Genomic DNA, 13,006 nt, shown 5'->3' on the forward strand with positions numbered 1-13,006 from the left:
CCTTCCACATTTTTCACCCGATTCAAACCGTTCCAACTTCAAACTGTTCAGCCTATTCGGGAATCGCGGGCTCTCTCTTGACAAATTCCAAAAATTCCGACATTTCCCAGAATTCCAGGTTTTCCAGGACAATTTTCTTATTCAAAATGAATTGGCCATTTTTCAAACTTCCACCATTTCCACATTTTTCAACCGATTCAAATCATTCCACCATCCTGGAAATTTAAACTACCTTTTTCCAAGTTCAAAAAAATTCCAGGAAATTCCTGTTTTTCCAAAGCCCTATTTCCACCTTTTTTTTGGCGACTACTCCTTCCACATTTTTCAACGCATTTCAACCGTTCCACCGTCAAAACATTCCTCTTTTTAAGGACATAAAACAAAGCTGTTTTTTGAACTGGAAAAATTCCCGGTTTTCCCAAGAATTCTGTAATACCATTTCTCAATTCAACAGGCTACTACTTCAACATTTCTCAAAAAATTTGAAAAATTCCAACACCAACTATTTCAACTCATTCAGACCATTCAAGTTTTTTTACCATTTTCAAAAAATAAAATCACGCTTTACCCAAAAATTTTCAAATGTTTTGGAAATTCCCATTGAAATCAATGGGACATTCTTCAAAGATCCACAATTCCCACATTTTTCATCTGATTCAAACTGTTCCCACTTCAAAGTATTCATCATGTTTGGGAATTGTGTGCTCTACTTCAACAATTCTAAAAACATTCCAGGATTTCAGATCAACTTCAGCATTGGAGCATTCACACTCAATTCCTTCAGGAATTGCCTCATCTAGTTATAACTACTGTATGTTTCAAACAGGCAGAACAGTGCAGCCTTGGATCTGATCTGTACTAATCACAAATGCATTTCCATTTTTGGGTCTATATTTTTCCCTAGAACACAAGTCGTCTTATATGCGGGGGTCTAGGAATTCTACACGTAAAACAGAGCGTACCAAAATACTTTTCCCCAAGCAAAACAGAGCTTTTCTTCTGGTCATCCACACCAAGTAATTTTGTCACTGAAAACTAAAAGGCTTATTTTATGTATGTGTGTATGACCTTGTTGTCCCTGGTATTTTCCAGCTCCAGTTCCAGCCTCTGGATCTCAATGTTGAAGTGGTCAATCTCCTGGTTTTTGTCCTTCAGTAGAGCGGATGGGAGACTTTCCTCCATGAGGTCTGCCACCTTTCTTTTTTCATCCGCCAGTATGGCAAGGGTGGACACATTCTCCTAGAAATAGTTAAAAACATATACAGTACATATATATTTACATATATTGTCCTAAGAAATAAGATTATACAAAGTATGAGTAAACTTGTGTATACTTTAAAGTTAGTCAGTGTACAGATTTCAAAACAGATTTACAATCCACTGAAAGTCAATAAACACAACCAGTACAGTTGTGACTCGTCACTTTGCACTTCAAATTTTGCAAATTGACTATGACGGTTTTTCAAATTATTTAGTAAAAAAATCATGTCATTATTCCTTGCTGTCTTGCGTTTGACTATGTCCTCTTAGTCAAATGTATGTATATTTTTGCCTAAATAATTTATTTAAGCATAGAAATGGCTAAATTAACTTAAATTTAAAGTACCATATTTTCCGTTTTTTAAGCCACTACTTTATTCCTAAACTTTAAACCCTGCGGCTTATACCAAGGTGCGGTTAATCATTGCTAACGGCTACATTATGGAATGGATTAAGCAAAGAAATCAAACAATGTATCGTACTAAAATTATGCACTTTAAAAAACTTATTTTATCCATTTAATGACTTTTCTGTAACACAGGGTTTGGAAATATTTATGGTATGTAAATAAACATTTACAAAATCGATTAATGTAAATCTCTCATTTAACAATGTACCAGTACATATATGCGGCTTATATTCCGGTGCGGCTAATATATGAAAACTTATTTTTTTTCTCCTGAAATATACTAGGTGCAATTTATAGTCTGGAAAATACGGCACTGTACTGTACTTACCGGTACTGTATTACACAGCAAATCAAATACATTACAGGTTAATGGTTGCTTTTAAGAACTGTGTGAGAGAGACTTTATTACTCTAAAGTAGGGATGTAACGGAATCAAAACCTCAATGTACGATATCACGGTATTAAGGCCACAGTACCATATAATTGTGGTATATGTACAAAAAAACCAAGTGTAATGTTGACTATGCAGGTGTTATTTCATGTCTAGAGGGCTCTAATGTTAAAAAAATATATTTAGAAGGTCATTAACAGGTTTTTATGCTCTTTAAAAAAAAAAAAAAGTTGGATACATCAATAAGAATTCCTATCACTTATTTAACAGCGATAAACAAATGACGACTTTAATGTCTAAATAACTGGCAAAATAAATGGTGTCTTTTATGGAGCGCTAAATGGTGGTTCTTAGCGTCATGGCATAAGTGCTGCCAGCCCTGGGGAGTTGTGGTTCGTGAGGGGAAACAAATTCCAACTTGTATTGTGACCAGTGTTGGGACTAACGCGTTACAAAGTAACGCGTTACTGTAACACCGTTAGTTTCGGCGGTAACTAGTAATCTAACGCGTTATTTTTTATATTCAGTAACTCAGTTACCGTTACTACATGATGCGTTACTGCGTTATTTTACGTTATTTTTTATGTAGTATCGGCTAGAAACTGAGGATCTGAGTGTGTTTTATTACAGCGAAGCAGAGACGTGCTTCTGATTCTTCCTCTGCGCTCTCTGTGTGTGTGTGCGTGTGGGAAGGGGAGGGGAGGGGGGTGCGCAATACAACGTAAACCGTTGGCCAACCAAAAAGTAACCACAGAACACTATACGGTATAGTGTTCTGTGGTTACTTTTTGGTTGGCCAAGCGGACGTGACGACAGGATGTCCCCACTCAGATCCGCACGGACCGGGAGGGGGCGTGCCTCAAGTCCGGCTGGAAATCGGGGGAAATTTGGAGAATGGTTGTCCCAGGGAGAGGCACTGAAATTCGGGAGGGTTGGCAAGTATGAGATATTCTCACTTATTTTCTTTTGTCGAGCACAAAGAAAAGAACATTTTAGTTAAATGTAAGTTGTGTCTTGGATCAAAGATCCCGTCTCCTGCCCAAAGCAACAATTCAAATCTGCCTGGTTAGGCTCTGTGTATGTCACGTGTGCCTTCCTTAGGTGAAGCCACCTTTACAGCTATGTTGTTGATTGATTGATTGATTGAGACTTTTATTAGTAGATTCCGTACAATTGACCACTAAATGGTAACACCGAAATAAGTTTTTAAACTTGTTTAAGTCGGGGTCCACTTAAATTGATTTATGATACAGATATATACTATCAAATATATACTAACATCATAATACAGTCATCACACAAGATAATCATCAGAGTATATACATTGAATTATTTACATTATTTACAATCCGGGGTGTGGGATATGGAGGGGGTTAGGTTTGGTTGGTATCAACACTTCAGTCATCAACAATTGCATCATCAGAGAAATGGACATTGAAACAGTGTAGGACTGACTTGGTAGGATATGTACAGCAAGTAGTGGACACAGAGAGAGAGATCAGAAAGTATAAGAAAAAGTGTCTACATTTGATTATTTACAATCCGAAGAGGTATTATGTGGAAGGGAGGGTGTTAGTTTAGGGTTGTAGTTGCCTGGAGGTGTTCTTTTAGTGCGGTTTTGAAGGAGGATAGAGATGCCCTTTCTTTTACATTCCATATTGAAGTGGCATAGAAAGAGAATGAGTTAAGACCTTTGTTAGTTCGGCATATGGGTTTAACGTGGTTAGTGTTAGTGTTATTATGCTGTTTGTTACTTATGTATGTTATGTTGCAGCTATTTAAAATAGTTTTGTCAATTTGTTCTGGCCTGAAATAAATTGGCCCTTTGAAACATATCTTTGTCTTTGTGTGTTGTATGTAGAGCACATTGCTTAGCAGAGTTTAGTGATACAAATGCATGTCAAGTTGATCAACAGATTGTATTATTCTCCACTACAATAACAGTACTGAAATGAAGGCTAAAAGGGCATTAATGGGAGCTTTAAAAAAAAAAAAAAAGTAGAAGTAACTAGTTACTTTTCATAGTAACGCATTACTTTTTGGTGTAAGTAACTGAGTTACTTTTGAAATAAAGTAACTAGTAACTGTAACTAGTTACTGGTTTTCAGTAACTAACCCAACACTGATTGTGACAATCTGAATATCTAATTCCTATATTGTAGACATGAAAATAGAACAACGTGAGGGGTTTCCTGACTGTTGTGAGATACAAAATGAGTTTAAACATGCATTGCTTACCTTGAGGTTTTCAATTTGCTCCTGAAGCTCATGAACTTGTGCAGCATTTTCACAAGTGAGCTGCTCCAGCTGTAGCGTGAGGTGTTTCAGCTCCACCTCTTTTATGCTCAAGTCTCTCTGCACGTTGTCCAGTTGGCCCAGTAGAATTTCAACCTAAAATAACAACACCCATATAAGCCTGAACCAGGGCTAGTCAACACATTTTTTTGGAGGGGCCACTTTTTCAAAAAGCTAAGGATTCCTTTCTGAGAACCAGCATTCACAGCATGGGTCTGTTTATTTCGTCAGCATTACTAAATTTTGGGAGGAAAAAGTGCAACAGGAGCACTCTTCTGTTTTTAAGGACCTACTGCAACTGCACAGAAAGCTAGTCAAAAATGGGCTGTAAGATGGCGCTCCAATGTTAAGAATCTAATGCAATCCAAGTTTTTTTTTTAACAGAACTCATGAGATGGTCTTCTGTTATTTCCGGGTTCGTTGAATAGTCTTCGGCCTAAACCCATCATTGCTACCACCCGTACATAAAATGAATGAGGATGTCTCAATCGTGGGATTGAATAGGGACGGTTTTTAAAATAAGTCTGTGGATACAGGAAGGCTTTGAGGGCAAAAAACAAATGTTTTAAATGGGAGCCAATAGTATTTTTCCATCCATTTTCTATTTTTCGTTTAGTTATTTTCCATGACTTTATTTTGCTCAAACAAACTGTATGTCACATTCAATACCACACATTTAGCATGTCATCTGACTTACAATATTAGTAATTTGTAGATGTCATGAAATAAACTTTATAAAAACATGTTACTATGTCTACTTTAGCTTTTCAGTTCCATAATCTACAACATCCTCAAAGTATCGGATCAGGACTCGAAATCGGATCGGGGGCCAAAAATGCTGACTAGGACATCCTTAAAAAATAATGGCCAAAATCCAACCAACCTCTTGTTCTTTGCTCTGTAGGTTTTCCTGTGCAGCATCCAGAGTGTCCCTAAGCTCTTGGGTGGGTTCACGCGTGTTTTCATGATAACAGTGTCGCGTCTCATCCAGTTTGGACTGCAAAGCTGATATCTGAAGCTTGTTGGTCAGCTGCTGCTGCTCCAGTGCTTGTTTGTCCTGACAAGACAGTAGATGCAAAATTAGGATTGTGGACAAACTATGGAGTAAAAATCCCAGAGCATCGTTTACTTGCGTGAGCTCCTCTTCTCTCAACTTTGCACGGTGAAGCTCTTGTTCAAGCTGACCGACGGATCTGTTGCATTCGGCGCTATTGAGCAGCTCTTGCTCGAGCGCTCTGATTCGCCCAGATAGCTTGTCAATCTCCTCATTGCGCTCGGCAACATCCCGCTGCGCTTGCTGATTGGCTTCCACTGAAGAGGCGTGGTCCTCGATCTTTTCTTTGATGATCGCTTGTAGATTCTCCACCTACAATCAAATGCAGAACCCAGCGTTGGGAGGTTTCCAGAGAGGTACACATCGTCAAGATTTGCAGACTATGAATTTTAACAAAAAAAAAATAAAAAGCCATTCCAAATGAGCAGCCTCTAAAGGAGAATGATAATGTGAAGGCATTCCAGGGAGTAGGGACATGGAGGTGAAAGAGTAATTAGGAGAGAAAGACGAGCCAATGGATGCAGGCACATGATTGATGAAAAGGGCATGAAGATTTAAGCATTACTAGTCCCAAGCTATGGAAGATGGCATGAAAATGATGCAACACATGCACGAGATTCAGACGTATGCCACAAAATCCATACCTGCAGAACCAAGTCCTCAAACTACAGCAATCCATTCAGCACAGGGATAAACACATGGCAATAGTCAAGCTCAGTTCATCACTTCAACCTCTACAAGCACCAATAGGCATTCAGTTAACAGCTTTTTACTGACAAATTGCACACAATTCACATAAAAACACACTTAAATGTAAACATGTGCACTTCTGCTGTAATTTCTTTGTTATAGTAAAGTAATCTGTACTGTACAGAGACTTATTGAGTGAAAAAAAAAGTCGTCATAACTTTAAGTTTGATTTAACAAAATAATTAACACTGAAAAAATTAATAATAATAGTAATTAAAATAGTTCAATTAAATATAAAGAGGTCATATTATGCAAGAATAACTTACCTTACATGTTTGGACTTAATTTGGGTATTTGGGATCCCCATAATCTCGAAAATTTTAGTCCAAAACATGGAGATGTGTCGGAGAAAAAACACTTGCTTTTTTTTTTTTTTTTTTTTTTTAAAGCAAACACTACGAATTTGAGACGATTGCGACGTATTTGCGTGAGTCCGCTATTTTTATTCAGTTGTAGTTGATAAGGTCCTTTCCCGCCCACTATCCTCTTGTCGTGAGGCAGACTGACTGCCGCCATCTCTAATACAAAGTAGAATATAGTTCTAACTTATATCTGTCAGTAGACTAGATATGGAAGCACTAAAAACTACAACATGGCTGACGGGGTGGAAACAGAGTCAAAGTAGGCTGGAAGGAAGGCTTCGGCACGTAAATACGATTCTCAAGAGTCAGAAAACGGCTTAAAGTTAGCGTGTAAAACAATATCTATGCAAAACTTTGATCAAAGCACCACCATTACATGTTTTGTAGACTATGGGTTCTTAGCCTTTTTGACCCCGTAGCCCAACATTTCCTTTACAGAGGGGACCAGGGCCAACTCAAATATTAACGCTGAATTAAAAATTTGACTCTTGATTTTAATGGTATTAAATAATTATATCTAACCTACTCAGTGGCCTAGTGGTTAGAGTGTCCGTCCTGAGATCGGTAGGTTGGGAGTTCAAATCCCGGCCGAGTCATACCAAAGACTATAAAAATGGGACCCATTACCTCCCTGCTTGGCACTCAGCATCAAGGGTTGGAATTGGGGGTTAAATCACCAAAAAATGATTCCCGGGCGCAGCCACCGCTGCTGCCCACTGCTCCCCTCACCTCCCAGGGGGTGATCAAGGGTGATGGGTCAAATGCAGAGAATAATTTCGCCACACCTAGTGTGTGTGTGACAATCATTGGTACTTTAACTTTAACTTTAACTTTAAAGTTTAACAGGATAAACATTGTCAAATAATATGAAACAATGTGTTAATCACAAAGATTATCAAGGCTTAGGAAAGGCTGGTTACAAAAACAAACACTAATCAAATAAACTGCAAACTCCTTCATCCAGCTGTATAATCACTCGCCATTCAGCAATAGATGATGTCTATTACCTGACACCTTCTATGTTAGCTACTTCTCTTTGTTTATAATGTCTATTTTCTGCTGGATTTACTCTCTAGTTTATGCTGCAGCTGTTACATATACTGTAATATTGTACATGGTAATTGTTATATATTGTATATATGATATAAACATAATATAATATATCAGTATATATCCTATATTGTACATATATTATGTAAATATTACGTATATATGTTATATTTTATATTGCTTTTAGTCTATTTTATACCTGCATTGTCCTTTCCATCTTTTCCATCATTTGTAACTGAGCTACTGTGTGGAACAATTTCCCTTGTGGATCATTTAAGTTTGTCTAAGTCTAAGTCTAAATGAAGGGACTCATGAAAACAGAAATGTACTTACAACTAAAATAAATCAATTCCAACTAAATTAATATATAGGTTTCTTAAACTGTCAATAAAATTAAAGTGCAAATCAAAATTCAGCTTCACCACTTTAGTCATAATTCTTGCGCTTAAGAAACGTCTCTATGACTTTAGCTCCAGACTTTGTTTGAGACTGTCATTACTGCCAAAAGTGGTGGAAAAGTGTATTACAACTGAGTGCTAAAAACATTGTTTGGCGGCGCTCGTTGCCCAACAATGGCCCTATGGTTAAGAAACACTGATGTAGATCCCTAGGAAGTGTTTTAAATGTAGGGAAACCAAACCTAATAAAAGAAAAAGAAGGCAAAACAAGCTACCGTATTTTTCGGACTATAAGTCGCTCCGGAGTATAAGTCGCACCGGCCGAAAATGCATAATAAAGAAGGAAAAAAACATATAAGTGGCAATGGAGTATAAGTCTCATTTTTTGGGGAAATTTATTTGATAAAACCCAACACCAAGAATAGACATTTGAAAGGCAATTTAAAATAAATAAAGAATAGTGAACAACAGGCTGAATAAGTGTACGTTATATGAGGCATAAATAACCAACTGGTATGTTAACGTAACATATTATGGTAAGAGTCATTCAAATAACTATAACATATAGAACATGCTATACGTTTACCAAACAATCTGTCACTCCTAATTGCTAAATCCCATGAAATCTTATACGTCTAGTCTCTTACGTGAATGAGCTAAATAATATTATTTGATATTTTACGGTAATGTGTTAATAATTTCACACATAAGTCGCTCCTGAGTATTAAGTCGCACCCCCGGCCAAACTATGTAAAAAAAACTGCGACTTATAGGCCGAAAAATACGGTAAATACCAAGGAACTCTCACCTTGTGCACTTTGAGGTCTCCCCCCGCCATCTGCCTGGGCTGACTCTCGAGCCGCCTGATCTCCTGTTGGAACTCATCTCTCTCATGCTCACGCTCAACGGCTTGTTCCTGTTTGCCATGAAACAATGCATAAAAAATAAAAAAATCACATGCAAAGCATGTTATTTCACAATCTAAAGCCCTCTATTGACAACAGGAGTTTAGAACATTCAGACAGAATAGATCACTGAACTCTACCTCCACACACTGAAGGAAATGGAGAAAAGTGTAAAAATCACCTCTATAAACTGCCGATTGTGTTTGAGCTGTTTCTCTAGCGCTTGAACTTGCTGGCTGAGGTCTTCGGTGTGGGTCTTGTGGTGCTGCTCTATCTCCAAGCCCTTTGTTTCCTGGTCCTCCAGCTCCCTCTCCAGGATCCTGAGGCGCTGCGACAGAGAGTCGCGGTCCTTCTCGGCCTGCCGCTGCAAGTCCAGCCTGTCCTGGGTCAAACGCTCAGTCTCTGCCAGCAGAGCTGTGGGAAAAGAGAGCAGATGTCTTACTCTTAACACGGCACGCTGGATATGTTGGGTTAATCACATAGATACACATACTGTCCTCTTCAAAAAGCAAAAGAGAGTTTTCAATCTAGAGCATTTTAAGGAAGGGAATGAATAAAGCACCACACGCCAAGAGGTTCTGCAACAAGATATAGAGTACTGGCACTGACTGTTATGAAAGCAACCAAACACCACAGCACACAGTCTCCCCACCTCCTCCTTACACATACTCTGACCCACAAACCAGCGTCAGGATCTAAATTGAGCCAATGGCCTACGGAGAGAAGACACATCTGAGCACGGCAGTTACATAAGTGCACGGCCGGTAGGTCACGTGACCGGCGTCGCACAAGCCCACACTACCCCCACTCACCTTTCTCCCTCTCCCCAAGGCCGGCAGAGAGATGCTCCTTCAGGCGTAAGAGCGCGGCGTGCTCCTCGCTGAGCTCCTGGTGCTTCGCTCTGATGCTGTTCAGCTCAGTGCGGAGGCCCTCTGTTTGGTGCACCTTCCACCTGAGGTCTTCCAGCTCCTTCACTAATCTTTCCTCTTGCGCCTCCTTCTGCAGCAGGACCTCCTCTAAAGACGTTTTTTCGGCCACATAGCCCCCCAGGAGCCCTGCATGGATCAAGTTAATTTCTACGTTAACAGAAGAACTTTGAAAATAATGTAACAGTAATGTGGAAAAAAATCTATATAGTGTAGAGCTGGGCAAATGGGGAGAAAAATCATTAAAAAAAAAAAATCACATCAGTCTCACGTCATAAATTAAGATTTTTATATTTTTAAACGTTACATTGCTATTGCTGTTAGAATAATTATGTATACATTATCACACAACTCTTATGCTTATGGGCCGTTGCTAAAGTTATTATAAATTGTGTTGAAGTAGTACTTCTCTATCTGTGCAAAGAGACGACTTGCAAATCCAAAGATTGGAAGTCGTCACGTATCAGTGTCTGTGTCCAGGAACTGCCTGCTGACTGCCAAGGCCGAACACCGCCGTGACGCAGACAAAGCCGAGACAGGGCGATATCACGACTGTTAGCACATTTGCATTTTTGTATAATCATTTTAATGTGTCTAACTGGTAACCACGTGCTTCCTCTATTTATCTGGGAGGTCCCTGGTTACATCACTGAAGCTGTCGCTGAGGGAAGGGGGTAATCTCGACAGCTTCAGTGATGTAACCAGGGACCTCCCAGATAAACAGAGGAAGCACGTGGGCTAGACTTTAGAGCGTGGTTTGGATCTGTAACTAGAGTACAGCCCAAAAAACGTCTTTCCTCAATTGAGCAAAATTTAACTCTGTCTCTGCATGATTCCTTGCTTCTCGTCTGTTTAATAGATGTCATCAGTGTTTGAACCTGACAATTGCTACTAAGAGAGATGTGAAGACATCTGAAAGTTATTTTTGATTGAAATATGTATTGTTTTGTCAGGGTCTGAACATGACAGATGTACTGAAGAATATAGAGATACCAGGCTCTATGTACAGTAGCTTACTTTACAATATTTACACACACTAATTATTATAAAACAATTTTTTGCTCATTGTTTTTTACATGTATTGTATATGCATATTATGTGAATGCGCCAAAGTATTTTAATTATTCCACCCTAGTTTTCGTTTGCCTTGACACCCTACAGTTTTTCTCCAATTCAAACCATTCCACTTTCAAAAATGTTCGGCTTATTCATGACAGGCATGCTACCATTTTTCCCCTCCCCAAAATCTTTACATTTCCAACGATTCCGCATTTCCCGGGACATTTTTCCCTCATTCGAAATGGACAATTTTACAAACCTCCACATTTCTTAATCGATTCAAATAATTCCGTAGTCAAAATGCTCCTTATTAGCGTTAGTCATTAGCGAGCATAGTAACATTAGCTTGCTAACACTAGCATTCTCCCCTTTTTTTAAAATGTAAAGCTAATTTTGTACGTATACTCCTCAGGGTCATATTTTGGTAATTGACATGTGTTAACTGTTAGCATGCTAGCTTTTTAGCAAATTTTACAGGTACATACTTGAGGCAAATATTTTGGTACTAGGGACAAGCGGTAGAAAATGGATGGATGGATGGATAGACGCATGCTAACGTTAAAACGTAAGCATGATACCGTTAACATACTAACAACGACATGCTAGCTTTTTAGCGATTTTTACATGTAGGCTATACACCTCAGTCATATTTTGATACTTGCCGCATGCGTACTATTAAAATGCTAACATTTGCATGTTAGCTTTTTTACCTATTTTTGAAAGTATACACCTCAGTCATATTTTAGTGCTCGGCGCTTGCTAACTGTTGAGTTACATTTTTTGTTACCTGACACTTTCTGGCTACTGTTCGCATTTCAGTTGGACTTTTCAGCATTTACACACAATGTATACTGAAATTGCAATTTCTGTTATTAAAGCTATTGTGTAAGTTACATAGAAGACTGGGGAATCAATCACTGATCCCTCATACAAGCAAGGACATGTATGCAGCAGTGGCGGGCCGTGCGTTTCCCACCTAGGCCTTCAGTGATCTTTGACTTCAATGATTACCTCTCAAAATACCATAAATGATGTCACCACATGATCAATGCTGGAGAAATACTATACAGGAACACATTTACACCCTACTGTGCATTGAATGACATCAACAGTATACAAAACGGGTTATTTTCTGGCACATTTAAAAATAAATTATAACGCATCAGCAATTAAAGCATATACCGTAAATGTATCTGCTTGGCTTATGGAACTTCCGGTCAATAAAGTTTGATTCAAAGTACACGCTTATCAAAGATATATCAACTGCCCTGACCACATGATGGCGACAAATACACATATAACAATGTTAATTAAAAATGACAAGCATGACACACTTCAACAACAAGAGTTTACAACTTTTAGTTGTAACAGAACAGCTACTGTCAACAACTTGTGATCTGTTTGGCTATCGCAACTGTCTTATCAACTGTATGTCCCCATTTACTTACAGTGCACGGACATTGTTGATTCTGAAGGCGTCTGGCAGATTTCGTACTGCATGGCAACATAAGCTAACTGAATTCTGATTGGATACAAACTAAAACTAAAAAAACAACAGCACTGGAACATGCATAATATGACATGAAAAGAATATGAATAATTTTAGATATTTAGGGAAAGTCAATTAAAAAATAATTCCATCTTTAATTATGATCATGATTTCTGGTTATGTTAGGCCAGCACAGAAGGCCTTGCTGGCCCCGACGGCACACCAGTAGTATGCAGGGTATGCACACATACACAAACAGTTTCAGAGACACAAACAACAATTTGCCATATCCAATGTGCAACATTATCACATTTGTAAACCTTATTTAACAACAGAACATGAAGTTATTTACTCAAGAACCATTATTCTCCTCCATGTTAGTGTGTTCTGATTTTTAAATATGTTGTACAGTTTGTACACATTGAACATGTAATATATCACTATGTTGATATATATGTTGAGCAAAACACATCCAGAAGTGACGCAAATATGTCTATAGCTTCTGTGGTAGAAATATGGTTACACTCAAAAGGGAAGAAACAATCTACTCTACCAAAAAAAAAGACAACATTCATACTTATACAAATCATAAACACACCTGACATGTCTAAGTTTATTATTATTATTTTTTTTTCATTTATTATTTATTTCAGGCAAT

At 38.3% G+C, this 13,006-nt stretch overlaps 1 protein-coding gene across 6 annotated transcripts in view; it reads right to left on the reverse strand.

Annotated features, from left to right (window-relative positions):
• The window catches only part of pcnt (pericentrin), a 92,339-nt gene that overhangs the window by 27,118 nt on the left and 52,215 nt on the right, over nt 1–13,006 (reverse strand). For 4 of the 6 annotated variants that reach the window (XM_061968118.2, XM_061968115.2, XM_061968116.2 and 1 more), the window contains 8 exons: nt 9,687–9,929; nt 9,056–9,288; nt 8,778–8,885; nt 6,054–6,074; nt 5,485–5,721; nt 5,239–5,412; nt 4,299–4,451; nt 1,069–1,239 (listed from right to left, as the gene is read on the reverse strand). In XM_061968118.2, the coding sequence (XP_061824102.2) occupies nt 1,069–1,239; nt 4,299–4,451; nt 5,239–5,412; nt 5,485–5,721; nt 6,054–6,074; nt 8,778–8,885; nt 9,056–9,288; nt 9,687–9,929 (1,340 nt within the window). The remainder of the gene's footprint in view (nt 1–1,068; nt 1,240–4,298; nt 4,452–5,238; nt 5,413–5,484; nt 5,722–6,053; nt 6,075–8,777; nt 8,886–9,055; nt 9,289–9,686; nt 9,930–13,006) is intronic. The other 2 variants (XM_061968117.2, XM_072913621.1) reach the window with 1 other exon arrangement.

Source organism: Nerophis lumbriciformis, linkage group LG08 (genome assembly GCF_033978685.3).
Source record: "Nerophis lumbriciformis linkage group LG08, RoL_Nlum_v2.1, whole genome shotgun sequence".
NCBI classification, from domain to species: Eukaryota; Metazoa; Chordata; class Actinopteri; order Syngnathiformes; family Syngnathidae; genus Nerophis; species Nerophis lumbriciformis.